The sequence below is a fragment of the Rhamphochromis longiceps genome, linkage group LG20 (assembly GCF_057381845.1).
Source record: "Rhamphochromis longiceps isolate RC_006_pf linkage group LG20, R_longiceps_female_GT1.1, whole genome shotgun sequence".
NCBI classification, from domain to species: Eukaryota; Metazoa; Chordata; class Actinopteri; order Cichliformes; family Cichlidae; genus Rhamphochromis; species Rhamphochromis longiceps.
Window position 1 is genome coordinate 10,139,253 of NC_140576.1, and position 23,805 is coordinate 10,163,057.

At 40.6% G+C, this 23,805-nt stretch overlaps 1 protein-coding gene and 1 long non-coding RNA gene across 2 annotated transcripts; one reads left to right on the top strand and one right to left on the bottom strand.

Annotated features, from left to right (window-relative positions):
• The first annotated feature begins 2,222 nt into the window (after positions 1–2,222).
• LOC146644951 (uncharacterized) lies at positions 2,223–3,829 on the top strand. The gene is made up of 2 exons (XR_014909064.1): positions 2,223–2,727; positions 3,565–3,829. It is a non-coding gene; the product is annotated as an uncharacterized LOC146644951 (long non-coding RNA).
• Positions 3,830–3,872: 43 nt separating this feature from the next.
• Positions 3,873–6,676, bottom strand: LOC146644952 (uncharacterized). The gene is made up of 3 exons (XM_085394249.1): positions 6,559–6,676; positions 5,328–5,454; positions 3,873–4,439 (listed from the first exon to the last, which is right to left on the bottom strand). The coding sequence occupies exons 1-3, from the start codon at positions 6,674–6,676 to the stop codon at positions 4,169–4,171; spliced, it is 516 nt and encodes a 171-aa protein (XP_085250375.1). The 3' UTR covers positions 3,873–4,168.
• Positions 6,677–23,805: the final 17,129 nt, after the last annotated feature.

Below are 23,805 nucleotides of genomic sequence, written 5' to 3' on the forward strand. Positions count from 1 at the left end.
GTGCCAAGTAAAAAAACTCAGATTATCTCAAACTGGTTTCTTAAAAACAACAAGGAGTTCACTATTTTGTCACTGGGTTTCAGTCTAATAGAGCAGGACATTCACATCATGGATGTGAAGCCCACAGATCTGCAGCAGCTGTGTGATGCTGTCTCATCAACATGGACCAGAATTTAGTTCGAATGTTTCCAGCACCTTGCTGAGTCTGTGCCATGAAGAATTAAGGGGGTTCAACCCAATACTAGCAAACTGTAACTAATAAAGTGTTGAATGAGTGTATTTTTAAAAAATGTTATCTTAATGTCTTACATTATGATTGACACCATGTGATTTAAGGCAGGGAAATATACTTTATCGAATTTAAGCCTCATAAGTGATGCACATTGATACACCTGCCCTGTCAAACTGTTCAAGTTGTGGTGTTCTTTGTGAAAGCTTCATAAGTGCTATTTGAGTGCAGTAAAGGGTCAAATCATGTGTAGTTAATATTAAAGTCAAACATAATATTTTTCCTTGATTATTTGGTCACATCCATATTTTAGTCAATGTGTGCCCTAACCAAACAGCAGTGGGAGATTCTATCATTGTTTTTCAGACAACAGAAAGGTAGGTATGTGTGCCTGCTGCATGAACTGGTGAATCTATTGAACAGAATATATGAATATGCAAAATCTGAAGGCAGGGGACTTGTTTTGTTTTTGTACTTGAAGCTTTCTGGTTTAGCTTTGTAGTCCAGGTTTAACAGGCCTATTACATGTGAGCAGGCTATGGCTGCTTGAAAGTAAGATTTCAGGTTAAGAGCAATAGAGGAATGCAGTGGCCTAAATGCGATCTTGAAGGTACCATAGTTTGAATTTGTTGAGCATGGTGTAAGACACTGACTTGTCACTTAAAGAAGATTTAAGTGGGAACACAGTAAAAAAACAAAACAATAATAACCACATTTTTTGAATCACTGTGAAAAGCAGTTTATAGGTTTGGGATCAAATGCTGCTCTGTTACCACACTTCTTCATGAGTTGATCATTGAGAAAGGTTTCTAACTGCTTGTTTCATTCATGCCAATTTCAGTTGTCACTGGGCTTCAATTCAGAATTACAATTTTAAATCTTTCCTTCATGCATTTTAAGGACATGTTTGAATTCACTGAACATATTCTAGTATTATCTTTTTCAAATAAAACAGTTGCTTTATTTTATTAGATTAAAACAAAGCCACCCACGCTGGGCAACCAGGATTTAAAAAGAGAAGAAGAATTAGAAGAAGAAGAAAGTTTCTATGCTTGGTCCTAATTTGCTGCCAAGTACATTTCACACTGGTGGTGTTACAGATAATAGAACATAGATTAGAAAACTGATTAGTCTTCGGTATTTATTGCTGATGAAATTCAATTAAGAAAATTAGTTTCACTTTAATGGTTCACTTCATGTCTCCTTTATCATTGAACAGTCTGACCTAAATGTATCAAATTTCAAGTTTTGGGGCTTTAACTTGCTGCTTTTAAGTGGCAGCGTTTGTCTATTTTCCAAAAAGAAAAACAGATCAAATGAAACATGCCTCCTTGGCGTTTTATGCACCACAGTTGTTATACACGCTGTCACATCAGGTTGTTTTAAGTGTGTTACAAAACGACCAATTCTATCTTCTTCCTGTATAGCAAACGAGTTGTGCCAGTCGCAGACACTGAATAAAGCTGAAGGCCACAGGAAGTCTGTGGCAGGGCTGTTGTGGCTCTCCCACTATAAATCCTTGAAGGATTACCATCACAGTTCAGGCAGGTCTGATGTGTGTACACTGTGTGGCACCAGCAGAAAAAGTCCAGGACATCTTGAGTTTAGAGAAGGCTGATGCTAAAGCTTCCTGAACTGATTGCTGCAGGGCTCACTTTTGCTCAGCACCATGGTGGCGAGGGACAACATAATCCTCTCACTGTTGAATGACTCAGTACGTACTTCTAAATGCGTTTGCGTCATAAAAAATAATAGATCAAATGCACAGTCTTCCGTGGTGTTCGGTTTCTTTCGCTCTAGGGCACTATATGCCGGAGAAATGCTGACTTCTTCCAGCGCAGTTTTTTGTTTTGTTCATCTTCAGAGCAAACACAGCAGTTCCATCATTTTTCCACATCTGTTCCTCGCGTTTCAAAACAATATGAAAGCACAAGGGAGGTTGATCACTGGAGTGTGCCGTTATATTATAACAGATAAAGGATGGGAGAAGTCTTACGGTGTGTTCACACCGAACGCGATGGACGCGAATAGAGCGTCAGGTTTACATGTAAAGTCAATGGAAAGGCGCGATGACGCGCGATTGCGGGTCCCGCGAAAATTCGGAAGCAGATTTGCGTCGCGAAAACGCCAAAACGCGTGAAACGCGCGTCAGTGTAGCGCGTCTGGCGCGTTTGACTCGCGAATAAAACCACGCGCGTGAGTTTTTGTGTTGCATTTTGTGCATACGCGCGTTTCGCGTCTACCGCTCGAGTTGGAAAAATCTGAACTCCAGCGTCAAATCGCGCCGCGACAACCAATCAGGAGCCTGGTGACGTGGCTGTTACCTAGGTCAAAGGGGCAGATCCAGCCAAAGCCTTTCATACTTCAATGGAGGGGAAGGCTAATCAATGCGGTAGCAAACAACTCGGAGCTGTACAACACCAGCTGCTTTCAGTACCGAGACAGGAATAAAAAGGACCGAGCTTGGAGGAAGATATGTGAAGAGATCGGGCAACCTGGTAAGTTCATTCATTTCTCTTTTGAAAGTTTTCACTGACCCGGGGAAGCCGCACAAAAGCTAGCAAGCCACCGCTATTTTCCCACTGACGTACAAATACCGTTCTGCTTTTATGCATGTTGTCATTTAAGAATATATTTTATTGTTTATTAATAAACAGCACACAGTGGTCCCGCTGTTCATCCGTCACTGCTTTGCTTTTTCGCTGATTTTTTATTGCACAGTACAGCATTGCATTCTGCAGCCTGATTGACAAATCTCCTGCGCTTGCCAAATTTATCACGTTTGGTTTTGATAACCATCGCGTCCAATAGAAAAAACAGCACAAAAACACCCATAACTATGAGCCTCATTCGGAAATAGACACCTGCACCGTGAGGGAAAAAGGCGCACGAAAGTGGCGGGCAGATGAAGACAAACCGCGGCATAATAATACTTTTACGTTTTGCAATCTACAAAGGTTTGCACTTTGAGAATCAATTGTGAGAACTGTGACCAGGGGCTAGTTATTCTGAGAACCCCTGCAATAAATGAGGGACCACTGTCTACTCTACGATTATTATATCCAACCTGTTAACATTTAATACTGTATTGATAGAACCAACTGATTCTGCAGCAGAGCATCCCCAGTCCCTGAGCTCCTGCTGCTGCACCCACAGATATGTACAGCAAGCACTGATACCTTTTTAGTCGGTGGGATTCCCTTGTGATCACCTTTACTAAATATCTACAACCAATCTGATTATATCCTGTTATTGGTTTTTTTTTTTTTTTCAATGTTGAAATTAAAATCTAGTAGCAGCCTTCTCATTTCTTTGTGTTTTGTGCTGTTTTACAGGCCCACAGAGGAGGACGGCTCCGAGGCAGATGAGGGACGGGTCCCAGGACGGTCCATCGGCGGTGGAGCTGGCCACCCTGGAGTCCCTGAAGAGGCCACACCAGTCTCCAATGGAGCATTTCCTCCTCAGCCTTGTTCCTGCTCTGGAGAGCAGCTGGTCCTTTTTATTCCTGTCTCTCTGTAAATTCTTATATTTTATATATTTATGTTTAATGTTTTTCTGTTTGAGACTTTTAATATTATTTCAAATAAATGTTTATAATGACTAATGTCTCAGTTCTACTACACAGCAAATGTTGGCACACAACTTGACACATGTAGAATTTATTTCATATTATACTAATGACAAAATATACTGATACAGTGGGATGCAGAAGTTTGGGCAACCTTGTTAATAGACATTATTTTCCTGTATAAATCGTTGGTTGTTACAATAAAAAATGTCAGTTAAATATCATACAGGAGACACACACAGTGATATTTGAGAAGTGAAAAGAAGTTTACTGGATTTACAGAAAGTGTGCAATAATTGTTTAAACAAAATCAAGCAGGTGCATCAATTTGGGCACCACAAAAAAGAAATGAAATGAATATTTAGTGTATATCAATGTGTGTGTCTCCTATATGATATATGGGGTGCCTTTGTCTGGATGTGCTTCCCATCCAGAGCTGCACAGCACAGAGGAAAGTTCCAGCACTCCTGGAATCCCTCTGTGATGGAGCGCCAGTCTCCAGGTGAAGGCACAGCCATGAAGTCGTCCACTAGACAGTCCCAGATGGACGTCGCTGCCTGGGGGGTGATCTGGCTCACCGTGGACACACCGACTCTGAAACTGAACGCGATGGTCCTGAAGGAGTCCCCGGTGACAAGGAACCTGGACAAAATTGTTCAAAATCAGTATTATGTGTACTGCAGTTACAAAATACATTATTCAAATTCCAAAATACTTTTGTGATGTCAGATATAAATCACAAAACTTAAATCTTACATAAAACATTTTGTAATTATAAGGATAATTACAAAATGTATATTAGATAATATCTAAAACAGTTGTGTTTTGTTTTAACTTTAACATATCATAATTTGATTGGTAGCAACTTTCACAACTACAGTGAGCCAATCACTCATAATTCCTAAACATGTCAATCAGGTAGGAATGAAGTAAGACATTAATAGAAATAAAGAGTTGTGTGTTGACATGTAGCCCTTTCCTTGCTTAAATCATTAATATTTTTGAAAAATTAATCTGTGATAAGACAGCTTATCAAGATAGAACCATGTAACTAGAGATGAACCAAACTGTTCACAGTTTTATCTAACTCTGTTTTAATAAAGGCTGTGACCCCTGCTATAGAGTCTGACAGCTGCAGGGATTATATACAAATATTCTACTATCCCAGAATTAAACCAGGTCTAAATAAAAAGGAGTGAGTATCACTACAAAGGTTAACTCAGTGGTCCTAATGCTACAGTTTGATATCAGCAAACACCGAGCGCATACATTGATGTGACACCACAGCCATGCTATCATGCAAACACTGATAACAGCATAAATCGAATTAAATCGGGACTTGATGAGAGCTTCTGAGTATCACTAGAAATATTATAAAGAGTCGTCTCTGTACCACAGTTTGCTTTCAGTAAACACCGACAGCATTCACTGTTAGCATAGCACATCCATGTTAGCAGTGTATAACTGGATGGATTAGCATATTAGCACAGATATCAATAAAGGACTACCGTATTAAATAGTTTTACTAACCTCAGGCAGACGGACAGGCGCTCTGCAGGTGGGATTGAGCGTCTGTAGTTGGTGTCTAGGCGGGCGATGCTGGGACCGACGAGGGAAAGCAGGTCCTCAAACTGGCCGACGGTGATAGCGCTGGAAGCTTTTGCAATACAATGAGATATGACCATGAGAGTGCAGTCAGAGTCACATTAGGATTTAGACTTTGTGTTTGTCCAGAGGAATGAAAAAAGGTTTTTTGGCCCCTTTGGGGGCACATCTTGCCCCAAAGGCATAAGCTTTGTGAGATATGCTGGGACAAAATGATCAAAACCTCCGCAGCTTAAAGGGGAACTCCACAGATTTTACACATCAAAGTTTATTTACAACACACTGCATATATGCATGTTGTAGTATAAAGCCTCATGCGGTTCTAGAGAGAGCTACAGAAAACATGTCAAATCACATCAAGAGGCACTACAATTGCTTGAAGAGGTGTCATGTAAGTGCTAACTTGTAATATTGGGGTGTGGATTTAGAACGAAGCAAGCATGCCCGATGTCTGCTTGGGGCTAGGCTCACGCTACAATAGCCTGCTAGTAGCACAAGATACACAAATCTATACGTGTAAATTAACACAAATTGCTTTATGAATAATGTAAGTGGGGAATTTCTTGTTAGTTTTTTACATTTTACACTTAAGGCATAACTCGAATTGATCTTGAATTTGAAGCTTAAATTCCAAAAGAACCGAGGATACCCAATATCTTGCTTAGGGCTATGCTCAGGCTACATTAGCCTGCTATTAGCATGAGATACTCAAATTGCTTTGTGAATAATCCCTGAGAGGGGGGGCGTCTACATTTTACACTAAAGTCATAACTTGTAATAATCTTGGGGCGTGGCTTCAGTAAAAAGCAAACACACCCAACATCAGGCTGGGGCTAGGCTCAAGCTACAATAGCCTGCTATTAGCATAACACACAAATATATATCTGTAAATTTGGTGAATTAAGACAAAGTGCTTTGTGAATAATGTTGCTTTTTTATTACATTATCATACAGCAGAAATAAATAACACCATCATTCGTTTAATGATAGGTTTCTGTCTAGGTATAAAATTAAACTTTCTATCTGGATCTTTAGCAATGTAAAAGTGTTAAACCCCATGAGCGCATCCTTAAAGCACAGGTCACATGAATTTTCTGCTTCAGCAGTTTACATTTCAAAATCTGGCAACAGCTTTACAGCAAGCCTTTTAACTAACCAGCAGACTCTTGAATATGGCCCTCGTTTCTTGACAGATGTGGGACGATGATTCTTGCTGCCACTACCCGCCCCACTTTCTTCAATGACAGTTTGTTGAGCAGCTTGAACAGAGTCATTACAATAGTCCACAATGAGACAAAGGCGTAAATGACTGATTCACAAACACAATAGACAGTAAAATGGAAATATTACTAAGCTGTCAGTTTTTAAGTCAGTTTTTTGAGATTTTTCTTGTCATAATAATCCCTGCTGTACAATACCTCCTGACACCATGTTTGTTTATTTTAGCTTCATTACAATAAGACTGAATGCACAATACTATGCAAAAGTATTGAGTCACCTTTTTTGTTCTTCATATACTACTACGAAAATGCAAAATGTGTCTAGTAATTTATTGCAATGTGCAAGCACACATGGAAATACAGAATATCAGGAAAAGACAGAGTTTGTAAAATTCAAACAAGCTTAAAAGTCAATATTTGGCCACCACTTGCACACTTTTGGTATGTTTTGGAAGCGCGATGTAAAAGAAATGCAAGCTTATTTAATTAGATAGAATAGTAAATGTGCCATTTAATTCAGCAAAAACGTGAAAAACATGTATACATTTATGTTAAAATAACAAACATTAAACAATAGTTTCTTTTTAATGTGTTTGTGCATTTATTTACCTTTCTGTGTAATTTTGTATTGGTGTCAGTTCATTCGATATTCTTTGTCTTTCGTGGTTTATTTTGAAAGCAATACTTGTTTGCTGTCATTGTGGATTTAGATTATGTTTTCCCCCTTATAGACTGTGGGCCACACTGGGATCATGTTTCATTTAGAGCATACTGTGCTGATGACAGCATATAAATGTAAATTAATCATTTGCTTTGAATCATAATGTAAATGAGTATAGGACTCTCAAGTCAAAGAGATTTATATTTTCAGTATATTAAAAGCTATTTGCCCTTAAAAATCAGTTAAATCTACATTTTCCAAAAAAATAACGATTGTGAAAAAACAGCAACACTGTAACTGACTATCAAGGCCAGTAGGCAAAGCTAACACCACACTCGCAGGGTCTTACTTTTTAGCATGTTGTTGCACCATTACACACAAAGTACACAAACATTATGTCATTATTTACTGGCGAAAATGAGCTTTACAAAATCTGTTGATAACAGCGCCAACAGTTATATTTACAGGCAAAGCAAAGGCATCTAATTATAAACAACCACTTAGTTTATATATAATAGACCAGTGTGCATTTAGACCTGTTGAATGGTAGCAGAGCAATAAAAACTGGGCCCTGCACTATTAATCAATTCTAACGTCGCTTTCCGTTATCTGGATTCTCTTACCCTAATGCTAACAACCAGGATAAGCTGGTTGAAGCTGGTTATCACCTCACTATGTGGTTTCACCATAGTAAAGTACACATACAGTACAGTTAGAAATCAACACAGCTGCTGCAGACAAAATACCGATGTGAGTATAAGTGAGAGTGAGAGGAAAAGTGCTGTGCAGTAGTTTAGTATTAAAAGAACTGCATGAATGTGTGAGCGATTGTTTTGCTGCAAAACTGGAGAAGGCCTGATATATAATAGGCTATTTGAAGGCAGGAGGGGGAAAAAGCCAGCAAAATATTGACTCAGCTGTCCAGGTGGCTTGCCTCACACAGCCTTGCAGATGATGAAGCTGGATGTGGTAAAGTCCCAGGCTGGCATAGTTATATGTGGTATGTGGTCGCGAGGGCAGTTGAAAGTACTGCCAAATACTCAGACAGCGCTGCATAAGGCTGACGATAGGGAAATGAAACATTCAGTTCACAAGCAGCAGATCTGGTGGACAACTGCACACACACCCAAAACTCACAACATTTGTGGCATATGTCTAATAACTGCTTTTCAGAGTGGCCACTTGTGCGACAGTCATGCTGTTTAATCATCTTCCTTAAAAAATACTTTTTGTCCTCAAAATTTGAAAGAAATGGCATATTTCTTTCAAATTTTGTTTCATTGTTTCAATTGTTTCATCTTTTACTTCAACTTGGGAAAAATATGAGTGAAAACAAAAGGACCGTGCTTCTGCATTTCATTTCCATAAACCCAAACACTTGGAGACCTTAGCTTGCATGTCTGGAAGCAAATGGGGGAAAATCTGGAGTGTTGCATGCATGTAACAAGCTGTACAACAAATGTCCCCATTTCAGCTTCAACAAAAAAAATAAAAACAAACAACAACAACAACAACAACAAACAAAAGCTCTGCGGAGTAGAGTAAACTCAAGTCATGTCGGGTAATTTGTTTTGCAGGCAATACCCCAGCACAGCATACCCCAAATACACGACAATGCCATTGTAAATCAGAATCGAGCAATCTGAATTGCCCATCCAAATCTATTTGTGATCATTTTAAGGAAAAAGAAACATTTGCTCTGATGAAAGCATGTTGAACAAAAAAGAAATGTCCAAAATGATGATTTGTGTCCCTGAAAAGACCCTCATTTCATACAGATGCAGAAGCTCATATAGGGTGGCATGAGTAATCTGACATCACAGCTTGACAGGTTGGTTCAGTTTGGGGTGTTGCTGTTGTTATTTTTAAAAAAACACACCCAAAAAACAAACTGTTACTTTGTTTAATTAGTCTGTGAAGTAAGTAATTTGCTACACTAATCGTCTCACACACGGATACAAACCGCTGTCCTAAAAGGGACATTCAGGATGTATATGACTTATTTCTGACTCAATAAAAGAAGAGTTAAGACTTTCTTCAGTGTCATGTCTATTTTAAAACTAAAATACAACATGAAGTTAACACAAAGGAGAATCTGATGAATGAATAATTTGTAATTATTCATTCATCATCTTCCAGGAATGGTGATGCTGTTTTCCAGAGAACTGCTTGGTCAGTAGGTGGTGATTTCATAACTGTTGATGTCTGATATAGGACATAACCTTCGGAGCAGGCTAGTTCTGAAGCAATAGCTCCCATGTCAGTATACCTTAGTAAGACATGATTCACCTTCCTAGCACCCAGGGTTGACCCTGAAGTTACCTGGATAAGAAAAAAGATCCTTCTTTGTAGTAAAGGCCTCTGATCATGCACCACACCAACAATAGAAATATGGCAACAGCTCGCCAGAGCAGAGACAAAAGGTTAAAGAAGAACAAGACAGTACAGAAGGCTAAAGGTATATAAATCAGCTTTAATCTTGCTGTAGCTGTTTTGACCTTGTACATTTGTGTATAAATGCTTGAGAATTCATTTTATGATGAGTCATAAAAAACAAAGAGCACATTCATTATTTCAGTATAACAAATGGGTCAGGGTCAGGTCCCCAGGGCTAAGCATCCAGGATTACCTGGAGAAACAAAGCAGGAGTTCTACAGAATACAGGAAAATTACTATTTTTATTATTGAGTATTACAATACAACAGAGAAAGTAACAAAAACCCATTTGCTCACAACAGACCGATATATTGTCATGGTGTGCTGTGTGGCACTCAAAACAGCAGCTTTAATGCTGGAAAACTTCACATCCAAACACAAAGCAAAGCTGGGGCTAATGTGATATAATGAGACACCGGAAGCAAAACAAGATACACTGGCATAGGGCACGGACTATCAAAGTAAAACAGGAAACACGACACATACGCAAGGACAGACTCAGAGACAAGGGTTTCACACTGAGATATGACTGACTCTGGAACAGAGGGAACACCGAGACAAGGGTGGCCAGACATGAGACGTGGGACCAGGACAGGCACAGAGAAAACTTGGGGACAGAGACTAAACACAGGCTAAGAAAAATATAAAGGAAGGAAGAACTAAGATCACTAAACACAAATGAAAGATAACCAAAGCCAGGAATAACAATCATCAAAGAATATTAAATCAAGATCTGAAACACAAATACTGGGTCGCAGACTCAGTACTGTGACATATATGTAGATAAGTAAAGCTATAACTTTAAAAATGTCAGTTTCCTAATATATATTTTAGTTTATTTTCTAAATATGTGCAAGCAAGGTTTCTCTCAAGAACACTGAACTTTGGAAATGTGAAGCAAAAATTAGATTTGTTTTTAAAATACCAATATTTGATATCTAAGGTAAATCTATGGGTGTACTGTCACAGTTTATGTTTACCAGGACTATGACAAAACTTCTGGTTCATGTGGAATGACAATGCAATTAGTTGCTTGCCAAAAAAAAAAAACTGCCTATATTTACTTCTGGGAAACACTGCCTCTGTAGGACGCTCTTTTATACCCACACATATTACTGACCTGCTGCCAATTAACTTGCTTAGGGACAAAAAGTTCTTTTTAGCAGGCACGTGCAGAGGGGGGGGGGGGGGGGGGGGCTAGAGGGGCTTGAGCACCCGCCCCTTTCCTGATGGGTGCCCAAAGTGCCCTTTTGTTGAGGCAACTTTTTTTTTTTTTTTTTTTTTTAAATTTTATGTGTGTGTGCGTGCGGAGTCCTGTCTGTGCCCCTCAACAATAATATTTAACTATTAATCACAGTTTTGCTAAATAAAAGGATCTGGCTTGCATCAGTCACATTATCACATTTAACCAATGCAGAACGCGCTGGTTACGAGACGGGAACGAGCTCACAAAGAGCACGCGCATTTTTAGCGGTCCGGAGCTGTAGGAGAAACACAAGTTAACTCAGAGACAGACTGATGCCACAAAACCAGTAAGTAGGTGTACAGCGTAAACTGTAGTGTATAGCACCCAGGAGTATTAGCTTATTACGTACACGTTGGTAAGCTGTCTTGTGGCAACTGATGAATTGAAACAAACGAGCGTGCTGTGTGTGCAACAGCGCGACAAACATTACCTGTCCTTTTATTAACTGCACAAGTAGTGCTGGTCACAGCTGCTGGCTACCTGTGTATGGCTGTCATGGGTCTGTAGCTCTGTCACCGTTTTAGGGAACATATTTAGTTTTAAAGTAAGTTTCCGGGCTTTTCCTGCCTTTCTGGAGGGATTATATTTCACTAAAAAACGATCTAATATGCATGTCCACATAATAATTATTATAATTATAATATATTAAAAACACACGCTGTATTTTAAAGAACATACATTAAGAAGCAGATTATATTAGATTTATATTTTAAATAAGACAAAATTTGGATTTTACAGCAGTAAAATGATTGTATCTCTACAGTTTAAAAATGTAATAAGCTTTGCCCTGCACAGAGTGGATAGTGAAACAAATGGAATCATCATAAATACATTATTTCATATTTATTACTTCCCCCTCCTCATTGCTTTATTATTGTAGCTCTAGTAATAAATAATAATGTAAGGATTCTGGATCAGCACCATGATGCCCATAGTACAGTATTCTGAAGAAGGTCTAAAATGTCACTGTGTGTGCGTGCATGTGTGTGTTTTATTTAGATGGAGTTTTAAAAAAAATATTACTCATGATATAACATTGTCCAGACATGGCTGGTAAGGACATGAGGAGGAAACAGTAGGAGCTGTGTGAGGCTACTAAAGGCAGTGCTATAACATTTTTCTGTCATCATTTTATTATAGATTAAGTGCAAGAGTTGTTAGGTGTGGATAATTAGATTATAGTTTATTGCAATAGCAAGTTGTGCCTTGTTCTCACATAGCAAGTGGAGAGTGATATATGAAATGATGGGATGGAAGGAAGAAGAGAAGCAAAGAGTGATTCACAGGCAGAGCCTAAATTATTTCTCACAGTTTTTTGTGTCCTTATGGTTCCAAGCGCTGTCACCAATCTTTGCATTTTGTTATTATCTCATGACACTTGTTTAATCAGCTACCATCTCTCCTATGGACTTTTTAATGTCTACAGTCTCAGATCAACACAGCCCTGCCCTTCCCATATTAGATTCTTGATGAATGTGTGTTGTTGTTATTCAGCCTGGTTCAATGTGCCCCTTTTTAACTTTGAGCACCCGCCCCTTTAAACCTCTCTGCACGGCCCTGCTTTTTAGTACCACTGACTTTCCAACCTTTTGTTGCTGGAATCAAATGTAAAAGCAGCTAATATTTTTCTTACAATTTTACACTTTTGCAGTTTAAACAGTATTTTTGTTTCCAATGTTATATTGTCAGTGTGTTTATCCACTTGCCAAATCATTGCAGACTGTTTTCATTCACATTTTAGAGACCATTCCAATTTTTTGGAATTGGGTTTGCTCAATCTCACTGCCTAGCCAGTCAATTCAAATCCTTACTTGCTTCCTCAGTGTCCAGGAGAAAAGGATTTGTATTGATTGGGTAAGCAGAGGTATCTAGCTGGAAACAATATATATCAGGTCAGGGTAATTGGGGATGGAAATATACTAATGAGTGAAGGGAGAAAGAAGAAAATGAGAGAGAAAGACAGAATTGGGAAATACAGGTGATTAGTAGGAGGGAAGTTAGTGCAGAGGGATGACTGGAAAGTTGGTTGATCCAGATGACATACAGGCAGAGGCGTGGCGATGTCTGGGAGCAGTGGACTTTTTGACCAGACTGTTTATCACAAACTTGGAGGGTGAGGGGAAGAGAAGTGTACTGGTGCTGGTGTTCAAGAACAAGGGTGATGTACAGAGCTGTAGTAACAACAGAGGAATAAAGCTGATGAGCCACACCATGAAACTGTGTTAAAGGGTTGTTGAAGTTACGTTGAGAACAGAGGTGATGATCAGTGAGCATCGGTATGGCAGGGAAAGAAGAGCACTACAGATGCAATGTTGGATTTGAGAGTGCTGATGGAGAAGTGTAGAGAAGGTGAGGAGTTGCACTTTGATGTTAATCTACAGAAAACAAATGAAGAGGGGAAGTGTGGTGCTGCATGAGGAAGTCACGAGTGCCAGAGAAGTATGTGAGAGTGGTACAAAAATGTATGACAGCAAGAAAGCTGTGGGATGTCCCGTAGGAATGACAGATGTGTTCAAGTGAAGGTGGGATTACATAAGGAACCAGCTCTGAGCTACTTCGTTTTTGCATTGGTAATGGACAGGCTGACAGACGAGGTCAGGCAGGAGTCTCTGTGGGCTGTGCAGACACTTATCTGTAGTAAAAGTAGGGTGCAGGTGGATGAGAGCCAGGAGATGTGGAGGTATGTACTGGAGAGAAGAGGAAAGAAAGTCAGTAGAAGCAAGACAGAATCCATGTGTGTGAATGAGAGGGAGACAGGTGGAAAGGTGAACATGTGAAGATTAAAAATAACGAAGATTGATGAGTTTAAACACCTCGCGTCATTTTTCCAGAGCAAATAAGTGCACAAGAGAGTTGAAGAAGAGAGTGCAGGCAGAGAGGAGTGGGTGTTACAGGTTATTTTTGATGGAAGGATACTAGCTAGGGTGAAAGAGAAGATTCACAACCTGTAGCCAGACCTTTTAGGGTGTATGGTTTGTTGACAGTGGCACTAAAAAAAAAGACATTAGGCCAAGCTGGAGGTGGCAAAGCTGAAAATGTCACTGGGAGTGACCAGAATGGACAGAATTAGACATGAGTGCATCAAAGGGGCAGCTCAGGTTGAGCAATGTGGAGACAAAGTTGGAGAGGCAAGGTTGAGATGGTTTTGACATATACATGGTTGTGAATATGTATTTGGCTCTCACCAGGAAAAGAGGAAGACCACAAAAAGAACTGATGGATGTGGCGAAGGAGGGAATGCAGAGGGTTGGTGTGACAAAGAGGGATGTTAGGGATAGGGTGAGATGGGGCACGCCAGTCTAGCACCTATGAAAGAATAATAACGATTTGATTGACTGCTCAAATGACACAATTAATTCAATCATGAGACATTTATGGCTCTAAGCTGGCTTAAGAACACATTAATGAATTAAACAAATAACAATGGCGTATTGTACAGCAGACAAAATTAATAATCACATGTAATGTATTCATGTATTCACTAATAGGGCATCTCATCATAATTTAGTTAAGATAGCATTACGGTGATTAAACCTTATTACCATAAAAAGTAATCCCTAAAGGTCTGATGGATTCCTTTGTAATTAATTGTCCGTGATGTAGCCACTACTCGTGGTGACAGTTGCAGTGTAAACAGAGCAGGAGCTCACAGATAAGGTGTTGGAAGACACAAAACACACACGGGACAAACTGAAGGTTGAACACCAGCAGTGAGCTGCACTGACTTTTTGGAAATCCACAGAAATAAAACAGATTACTATTTTAAATCTCGGGAAGCAACCTACACACAGAAAAATCAAGCCTCATAGTGTGTTTTTCTTTCACTGTTGCCAGGCGACCGCAGAATTACTGACGATCTGCTGTCAGTCACATGGCCAGCTGTTATTTATTGTGTTGGGTTGGTGTGATTTGGCTAAGCGAATATTATATAAAACAGGAGAACGGTTACAAAACAGCTCTCTTTTACGTCCAAGCTGCTGTAGATCCCCCTCAAGGCCCGTTTCAGCATTAATACAACTGGTGCACAGAGAAAAGGAATGACAAAACAAAAACAATGAGTTGAATTTGTTTCAACTCAGGGCACTCAAGGCTCTCTTCCAAATAATGCAAGCTGCCTAAAGCAAAGAACGGCAAGATGCAGCACAGCCAAGAGCAAGCATAGTGTTTACAAGGCCCAAGGCCAAAACACGAGCCACTAGGTGAAGTGAACGGCCTCTATCACCACCACTTCCTGCTACTTCACACCTTCTTTGATTGCAGGTTTACACCTGTGAGTTCAACAATATATCACCATCTCTCAGAAAGTGCATATTCTCCACTAAACATACTGCACCCCTGCACTATCACAAACCACAGCATTTACTGACCAATTCCAATAGCAATGGACAGCAAAAATGATAAGGCAAAATCTCATGTGGGGTGTGCCATCTAAGCTTCATCCAAGACAGTTTTGCCATGTCTGCAAACCCTTTTGCAAACCTCAGGTCCTTCCTTTTGAATGTCTTCTTTCAGTGATGCCTGCTTTGTGCTGGGTGCCTTGGTGGTGTCTTTACTCTAAGCCTTCCACTTATATATTTATTAGGGGTGCAACGATACTCGTATCGATATTGAACCGTTCAATACAGTGCTTTCGGTTCGGTACGCATATGTATCGAACAATACAAATTTTTAAATTTATTTTATCAACTTTTCTTCTGACGATGCTGTCTGTGTTGAGCGCTCAGTGGATCTGCATTCGACTACTCCACCTAGGCTGCACTGTCGAGCGCAGCACAAACTAGCAAGACAGAGAAGCTAAGCTCCATTGCAGCATGGCAAATTGAACCTCCCCCACCGTCATTCAGATCTGGCCTTTGGAACTATTTTGGTCTTCCTGTGAAGTATGACCCTGAAGGTAAGCGCGTCATGGACAAAAGTAAAACAATATGTCGGCAGTGCAGTTAGCTCGTTAAGGTGTTGGCCGTCCAGCCCCACGCACGGGGCGATCCGCGGTAGCTCGTTAACGGAGATTTGCCGTGTTGTGGCGTTAACGTCATTTCAGATTAACGCTGACAGCACTAGTGGGAACACAATGAATATGACTGCACATTTACGCCGACATCCTAGTGCAAAGACAAGTGGAAGCAGACAAAAACAACAAGCATGCATGCTACAAACTTTACCCGAGTCATTTAGACAGCCGTCAGCACATGATTCTCCTTATGGGGACCTGATATGTTTAATATGCTGCTGAGAGTATACCCCAGAAGAAGCATATAGTATAGCTTTTATTTTGGAAAGAGCCATTTCTCTGTAATAAACTCTCTTTTCCAAAGATGAGTGATTTCTCGATCAGATAGATTTTTTTATTTTTTTATTTTGTTGTTTGCCAGCAACATGTGTTGCGTGTGTGTGTGTAGATGGAAGGATGTGGAGTACCAAGAACAGAGCTATGCCTACTATAGCACTGCAGATGGACTCACAAATCTCTTCTGCCTTAAATAATGCTGAGCTAACTGCGATGGGAACATTTTAGCGACAGGTTGGACATATATGCTTCTAATAAGTAGGTGGAGAGGAAGATGAAGCTAAGAGAAGAGTGTATGTAATGTAGTACATCCATCATTTGGCCATGGACAGAACAAACAAATGCAAATGTTTTCTTTCTGCTGTCAGCTCTGTAGTGTAATACTATGTGAGTTTTGCATTTACAGCTTGTTCTACTGCCCCTAACTTGACTCAAATGACAAAGCAGCTTTAAAAACCCATTCTCTTAGAAGCCGTTGTTCTACTCTTTAGAGCTTTTTGTTTTTTCCTGATATAATTCTTTAACATAGTCAACTTGTTGATTACAACCTGGGGGAGCACAAAATTATGTTTTGGGTTTATTCTTTGTTTTTTCTTCCTTCTTTTATGAACACGTATTCCTGTGTTAGCCTCAGGCAGTTGTCCTCAAGTTTGCTTGTGTGTCACTCACATCTCTGTTGCTAAATGCGTTTCTTCGTAATCAGCTAATGCTGAAGAACTGCAGGCAAAACGCGAAGTAAAGTCTGCGAATTAGGGCGCCAGACCATTGACGTCCAAGGAGGCATTGAAATGTTACCCCACAATTGTCTGTATGTGACGCGGTTCAAGGAGATTTTGACCTCCTTTCCACAATTTAGCCAATCTGCAGCACGCTGCTTGTGTTCGCGGTGTCAAAATGCACGAAGAGGTAGCTCGTGATGTTCTGTAAGCCAAAGCGAGCGTTATCTAGGGGGTAAAGTGATTTATTCCATCGTGTCAAAGTGAGCTCAAAATCATGATGAAGACTGAAGAGACAAGGGAGCTGAAATGATATTACTACCCCGTAGGAGCTGTTTGCACACTCAAACTATCCTCCGTTTTACTCTGTTTTAAGCCCAGGTTGTCAGCAGAAAAGTGCTGAAATATATCTGCTTTAAATATTGGTGAATGAATAATTAAAAACCTGAGCTTCACACGTCAAGAGGGGGTGATGTGTACATCGCTTTGAACATGCTGCAAAGAAAATGAATAAATACATAAATTGTGCCTGTGTGTGCGTGTGTGTGTGCGTGTGTGTGTGTGTGTGTGTGTGTGTGTGTGTGTGTGTGTGTGTGTGTGTGTGTTTGCGTAGCACGCAGGCAAGGAAGCCACAGAATTGGAATTACACAGGGGGATGAAAGCCAGAGGTAATTTTAACATAAAGCATGAACTGTCAGAAAAGCTTTTTAAATCTTCAATAGGACGGCCTGTTTAGGCAGAGCATTTGCAAAAAAGAAAAAAAAAAAGATAGATCCAGCCTACCTAACAGAGACAGCAGCACAAACAAAGTCTTCCACTTCGCTGGGTTTCTTTAATGACTTCACAGATTGCTTTAGATAGGGTGCTAAAGGTAGCGCTCATGATGATGCACCGATACAGCGGCGTGAAAGTGTTAGCGGTTCATGGCAATGTGAGCTGTTAAATACAGTTTCATTTTATGGCTTTTAGGGCTTTTCACCATTGAGCTGTAACGGATTGTGTTCAGTGTCAGTAGTGTAAAGGATTTGCACCTCAGACTTTTAATGCAGCCTTATTCAGCAGTGAGTTTGAGCTGAGTTTAATAACACATTTGCTCACACATGCAAACATCGACAAAGATCAAGGTGCGGAGTCGCTCTCGTTCATACTTGCAGCCAAGAAGCTGCCTTTTATGCCGTGTGTGTGTGTGTGTGTGTGTGTGTGTGTGTGTGTGTGTGTGTGTGTGTGTGTGTGTGTGTGTGTGTGTATAAATGCACAGCGATGTCTGTCTCGCATCACTGCTATTTGTTGTAGTCATTTAGTTCTACAGCCGGTAGCTCCGTGCTTGCTTCTCCGTCATGGCAACTTGCTCTCTCTAATTGGTCAACTTGGTTGTAGGAAGCTGTCTTTTCATCCTGTCTGCAGGTCAGAGTTTCCTATACAATCGCAAACTCAAAGTGAAGCTTTTATTCCACCTTCACAAAGGGAACAAACTGCATCGTGATGATTTCCCTTTTTTAATTTCCGATCGCACGTAAATCAAACGAGATAAAGGAGAAGCATGAGCCACACGTGGAGCTGTGTTATTTAAAGAATCACACCTCAGAAATGTCTTCACTTCCAAAAATTGATTCCAGAATGGGCACTAAACACTTTTTAACACTGTAGCGCACGTATTTAACATCTCCCAGTGGATTTGTTTCATTTAACCTAGTCTTTGACCCACTTTCAAAGAGCTTAGTGCTGACAACAAAAGAAGGGCAACATGACACTTCATATAAAGTTACTCCACCCAACTAAGAAGCCACTACTTCTAATTCTTTTTAATTCCTCCTTGTTTGAGCAGCCGTTTGGTGTGTGTGTGCAACAAAGTCAAGGCCAGGGGACTGTCTTTAACAATGTAACAGGCCTGTCACTCACTCTGTGAACCTGTGTGGTTCCCCTTCACCCAAGGGCCCACCTCCTTCCATTAGGCTGAATAAATGAGGTGCCAATCAGACAGTTCAGGTTTTGACTCCACACAGAGCACAATAAGTGCCTCTGTCTGCCAGCTGGTTATGGTGAAATGTTGTTGGAAGCAGCCAAGGGGATTCACTTCACACTTAATGCATTGTTGAGACAACAAAGAGGCACTCACAGTTGTTGCGATCAGGGAGTTGGGTGTCTCTGGTTATTTTCAGGGTGAAAGGGCCACAAAACTGAGAGAGACACGCAAAAAGTTACGAGGATTGGGAGGAAGAATGTTCGAAAAAGCCTTGCAATAAGCACAGATCCCTCTGGAAGCATGCAATGCCCATAAGTGCACACTTAAAAAAGCTTCAGATTTGTCCCCCTCGAATGGCTTTTCAGAGCAGTCAGAGGTACTGGAAGTAATCAAGCCTGCTATAAAACACACACCAATAACAGCATACTGTTTCATGTCCTTTGATTAGTGGCAGCTGATGATGATCTTAACACAAGCCAGACACCTATGATGAAATGTCCTAGAAAGCGAATGTGATCAAATGGCAGCTTTTTTCCCCCCATGTATCATGTGATCATCATAAACACAAAATCACCAAGATTCACAACAAAGCAAGTTGTTTGTTGCTGCCTTACACTACCATCTACTCTCCGGTACCGTGCAATCTCTGAGAAGGAATTGCTTGATACTCACCTGCCTCCAACTCCAGCTACCTGTGGAATCCTAACATGCCACCTCCCATTTAACTGCTGTGCTTGCTATGACAGAAACAAGACATTTTAGCTTCCTCCCCTCTTCCTTCCGTTTCTTCTGATTGGCTGCCCCTTTCAAACAGAAGATTTGAGAGAAGGTGGGTGGGGCTTCTCCGCTTAAATCACTATTTTAATTATTGCAATCATTGCATTATTGGATGCACGAATTTACCCATGAAACTAACAGGCTTAGAGCATTTCTGTTTTATTCTTTATAGCTAATTTTCTCCTTCATAACAACCGTAAATGCTTGACTTTTTTCACCTGGATTCTGCTCAGGCTTAATTTTAAGGGCGTGGTCATTTCAGTTGACTGGTGTGCCAAAACTAAAACCTCGGCCTAATTCAAGACCCTAAGCTAGACATTTAAGCTGTGGTTTTAAGCTGTTTTAATGAAACTATCTAACAAATAACACAGTTTGCTGTAAGGTCCAGCCAGTCTGAAAATTTAGCATTCCAGTTTTGGTTAAATTGCAGCGTTTTAGTAATGTATCACTCAGCTCCAAGAACAAAGTATCAGAGTATATTGACCAAGAAAGTTAAGATAGATGGATGCAGTCCATTAACTTTTTGGCTTAAATTTACAAGGTTTAAAACCAGTGGTTGATATCATGATGTCAGTCATGACTTAAAGCAGTCTGAAACCTGAGATTTGGTCTCACAGAGATAATTTTGTACATATGCTGGCCATTTAAATATAGCAAGGTTTTGGTGTAAACAAATTTCCGGAAAGAAGGTACTATGAAAAGGAAGAAAAATGACTACCAACATTTTTTCATTATTATTTATTCATTCATATTTATTTCAAGGTCTGTGGGTCCATCTGTGGGTGCAGCAGTTGCCCCATTCAGAATAGTTTTCTATGAATTTATTGTCTCCTATGGGAGACAATAAATTCATCTTATCTAATCACATGACACTGTTCCAGATCGGACTCACATCTGTCTGTCACATGGAGACAACAATATCTCACGCAAGCTTCTCTTATCTCTACACTTTCCTCAGGTAATATGAAATATGAAGTCTCTATGCAGAGCAAATAAAAATGTGCTTTTGCATCCATATTATGTCCTTGTTCTGTTATTTGAAAGTAAAGAAGAAGAAAGACACCAAAGATATCAAGTGCGAGCCAAGTAATAAATGAAATAGAAATGACAAGACAACCTCGGCGTGCAACACAGAACTTTACAGCAAGGTGACAGAGAGAAATCATTTGAGGTACAGGGATGTGCCATTGGCTGCCCTCTGGTCTGCTTGAGTCTTAATTCATGAAAAGCCTCACAGAGTTCCTTCCCTTCCACAAGTGGCTGAGGTTGGCCGCAGAGCATGCGGGAGCAGCAGTGATTAATGTGGTTATAAAACCAGTCGGCTGACTTTTAAGTGTTACATTAGATCATCCACTGAGGGAGCTCCACCATGTGCACTGGAGCGACACAAATCTGGGAGCTATGAGAAGTGCATCAAAAACAAGGCTCTTGTCAAACTTTGATGTACCCCCGCTTAGCAAAATGAAGCGCCTCTGTCGTCTGACCCAGCTCCGAAAATCCTTACTGCTTCCAAAGTGTTGTGTTATTGAGATATATTTGCTGTCCGTCATATGCTGAAACTGTACGCCTGCTCATTTTACATCAGAGGTTCAGCTAGTCTTTTCATTTTAAAGAAGCAATAAGTAAGGCTTATATTCCCATGACCCAAAGTGGCAGTGATGTATTTGTGATGACTCAGTCTCATAGCTTGGCAATCACTAGGAAAGAGACATCACTTTAAAACCTACTTCTTGCCAGATAGTAGAGTAAGAATCAATGTAGCAGCAACTTCACAATCTTTAATGCATGGCAGCTAATTAGCAAACAAAACCCCAAACAAAGCAAATTCAGTGGACTGAAATGAAACACTTGACTTCTCTATGCAGGAGTGAAAGTGGTTTCAAGTGATTACATAGGCAACAGTCACATGGGCCTAGAGACTGCACCTGGCAACTACAACCATCTGGCAACCACAAAAACTGTATACTCCCTGATTGGCTGAGAGTGGTTGCTGACAGTCACTGTGAAACCAGTTGCTAAAGCCCCATTCACACAAGCCTACAGACTCAGTCAGTGCCCCCCTGATAATCACCACTCTCCAGGGAAAAGTTTGTTCTGCAACTGGTTGGTGAATGGTTGCTGGAGGCTGCTAGCATGCAACTGGTTGCAAAGAAGTATACAGTGCTGCACTGAAAGCTTCCTTGCTATTGCTTTAGGTGGTTGCCACAGTCACAGGTAGTTTGCATGGAAGATGCTGGCTTGTCAGTAAAGTGAATTAACTACAGCTTGTTTGCAGATGGTGGCACCACCCGTCAGCAGGCATTTTCTGACAACCTAAGCAATCACGGGAGTTTTCTAGTGCCACCTAGTGTCAGTCAGAAAACTCAAGCAACCATTCGCTAATCCATCAGGGAATATGCATTTTTCTCTAGCAACTGGATGTCGCCAGAGGCTTACCAGTCTTAAAGGCTGTGTGACTGAAGCCTTGGTTGAATTCAGCTCATTTGAACTGACTGTCTTTAGGCTTGTGGGGGTGAAGAACAAATGAGGCAGGGAAGTAAATTCAACAGCTGCGATATGATAGAAAGCATTAAAAACCCATAGAGTCTGTCCACTATTCCCAGTACAATAACCCGCAGTAAATTACCTCCTGAAGCCATTTGTGTACATGCACATATTGCTAAAACCAGGCATATTCCATAAGAGCAAAGGTCTAAACTGACATCTAAAAAGTGTAGGCAGTTTCATATTGGGGCCCAACCTGAGGCAAGGTTGCACACATGGGAGCAGAGTGGTGCAATGCTTAGCACTGATGCCTTCCAGCAAGAAGGCTACTGCTTAAGTCCCGCTGGATGGCTGGGGCCTTTCTATGCACCTGTGCGGGTCTTTTCCGTGTACTCTGTCTTCCTCCCACTGTGGTGGAGATTTTAAATTGGTGCAGATATGAGACAAAGTGCAAGGAATTTAAAAAATATTGGGTGGATGTGGTTTGCACTGATAAAACCCTTGAGTGGTCAGTAAGATCTATATGTCTGTCCACTCTATACTTGTGTAAGACTCAGGAGATAGTTATCCGAGGCAGGTTCAGATTGCTTTTACTCTACAAGTCACGAACACATGAAGCCTCTCAAAGGCTGGATTTGTCACACACATGCATATTTAAGTTAAATAAAGGGTATATCCTGTTGATTTAATTGTGGTATAAATTGTTTGTTATTCACACAAATGTTTAAAAAATGATCATTTCTGCTTCGCTGTAACAACAGTTGGCAAACAATGAAGCCGAAACAACAGGGAACTGTTGCATCTGGTCATGCAATTAGGAGCAGGTGCACAGATTCCAATTAGGAGAAATGACACGAGAGTAAGCAAAAAAAAAATCAGACGTGGCAGAAAAATAATTTTCAGGCACTTATTGCACTGGGCTCTACTTAGCACACTGTGCAAAAACATGCTTTATAAGGCAATCACATTGCACAAGGTTATAGTCAGATCTACTTCAGGGTTCCTATCAGCCTTTGGGTTTTTCTCAGTACCAAAATTCAGGAAGCCTCATGACCACATCAGTTTATAATGACATGTTTGTGCCTTGAGAGAAGTATGGAAACACCATGCAATGACAGACCCAACACACTGTCACAACTATGGGTTTTTATCAGCACTTTCACAGGTAAGGTCTCTGTTCGCAGCCAGTTCCAGCACACACCTCGCGCTCCAGTCTCCAGCTTCACTATAAGGAAAGAGACATCTCATTAACCAGATCGTCACCACCTGTGGCCTCACCTGCCTCCCCCGCATCGCCCTCTTGAGCTCACTGCACCACCCCTCCCCTGCAGCTGAGCCAGGGACCACACCTCCACCACACACCTTAAAGTAAGTCTTGGGCTGCAGAAGAGCTGATGAGGATATCTTTCTTGATGCAGATGGGCACATTAAGAACGCTGGAAACATGATACTACTCCCCTGGGAGCTGGGTTTGAAATGCAGATAAAAATGTCGCACATGTTGTATCTGCAAGTGTAACAGGAACAGTCTTGTATAGTCACTTTGCATATTTGGTTATGTGCAGCCTGGACAAGCATAATTAAATCTGAGACAATTATTACCAGGGCTATCAT